Below are 1,439 nucleotides of genomic sequence, written 5' to 3' on the forward strand. Positions count from 1 at the left end.
TGGGTGCCCACCCGATGGCACCCAGGTGTGTGCGGGGCGCACAGGGTGCACGGGTTGTGGGTGCCCACCCGATGGCACCCAGGTGTGTGCGGGGCACACAGGGTGCACGGGTTGTGGGTGCCTGCACGACGGCACCCAGGTGTGTGCGGGGCACACAGGGTGCACGGGTTGTGTGGGCGCCCACCCGATGGCATCCAGGTGTGTGCAGGGCACACGGGGCGCGTGGGGCCTGTGGGTGCCCGCACGATGGCACGCAGGTGTGCGCGGGGTACACAGGGTGCATGGGCTGTGTGGGTGCCCGCACGACAGCACCCAGGTGTGTGCAGGGCACACGGGGCGTGTGGGGCCTGTGGGTGCCTGCACAATGGCACCCAGGTGTGTGCGGGGCACACAGGGTGCACGGGTTGTGTGGGCGCCCACCCGATGGCACCCAGGTGCGCGCGGGGCACATGAGCCACGTGGGCGCCCGCTCAGCGCCGCCGCCGCCTCTGCCCGCAGGTGCTGCCCGCGGGGCACGACGCCGCCGCCGCCGCCGCGCTGCCCGAGCCGCCCCTGGAGCTCTACCGCCTGCCCGCGCTGCCGCTCGGTGAGCCCGGACACCGTGGGGACGGCGGGAGCTCGGTGGGGATGGAGATGTGGGCACTGGTGCCAGGGCTGGCCGCGGGTCCCTGCTTCCCTTGGGGCTCAGCCTGGGCTCCCGCGAGGCCGTCACCAGGCTGTGGTGTCGTGGCACCCGGCGCTGCAGCCGCCTCCCTCCCTGCCGCGCAGGGCCGGGCGCCGGCGCCGCTCTGCTGCTGCCGGCCGAGGACGAGGAGGAGTCGGGCGCCAGGACGCAGGCGCTGCTGCCCAGCGGGGCCCTGCCCGCGGCCCTGGGCGCCGGTGAGCGAGCGCCGCGGCGCGCGCGGCTCCCCGCGGCTGTCCGCGCGCTGGCGGATTGAGGGAATGGGAGTTAAGGACCCAGGAGGGGAAGGAGAGGGAGGCGGGGAGCCCGGTGGGGTTTCTGCGGGAGGTGGCGGCGTCGGGGGCCGAGGCTCCGTCCCGCTGCAGCCTCCGCTTTGCCGCCGCCTCCTCGGTTCCGGCTGCTCCCATGGCCCTGCGTGGTCGGGACAGCGGGTGGCCCTGAGCTTCGGCACGGGGACCGGGGTGGCAGAGACCCCGCGGCGCCGTCGGCCGCCCTCGTTGGTCGCGGCCGAGCCCTCCCGCTCGCTCTCGTTGCCCCGTAGCGGGGCCGCTGCCTCGCGGGGCGTCCCCGTGGTGGCTGGAGCCGCTGTCCCCTCGGCAGGTGAGAGCATCGTCATCAAGCTGGAGGAGCAGCCGCCGCAGGAGGAGGGCTCCGCGCTGCTGCTGCCCATGGCCGCGCTGGACCCGGAGCCGCCGCGCAGCCAGGAGCCGCCGGCGCCCTGGGAGAGCGGCTGCGGCGGCGCGGAGGGCACCGGGGC

The 1,439-nt window shown here is 76.0% G+C and overlaps 1 protein-coding gene across 1 annotated transcript in view; it reads left to right on the forward strand.

Annotated features, from left to right (window-relative positions):
• Window positions 1-1,439, forward strand: part of LOC112951560 (zinc finger protein 250-like) — a 9,539-nt gene that overhangs the window by 7,230 nt on the left and 870 nt on the right. The window contains exons 8-9 of the mRNA XM_026044268.1: window positions 499-586; window positions 1,283-1,391. Coding sequence (XP_025900053.1) covers window positions 499-586; window positions 1,283-1,391 — 197 coding nt within the window. The remainder of the gene's footprint in view (window positions 1-498; window positions 587-1,282; window positions 1,392-1,439) is intronic.

The sequence above is a fragment of the Nothoprocta perdicaria genome, unplaced genomic scaffold (assembly GCF_003342845.1).
Source record: "Nothoprocta perdicaria isolate Ctin4 unplaced genomic scaffold, notPer1 scaffold_357, whole genome shotgun sequence".
NCBI lineage: Eukaryota > Metazoa > Chordata > Aves > Tinamiformes > Tinamidae > Nothoprocta > Nothoprocta perdicaria.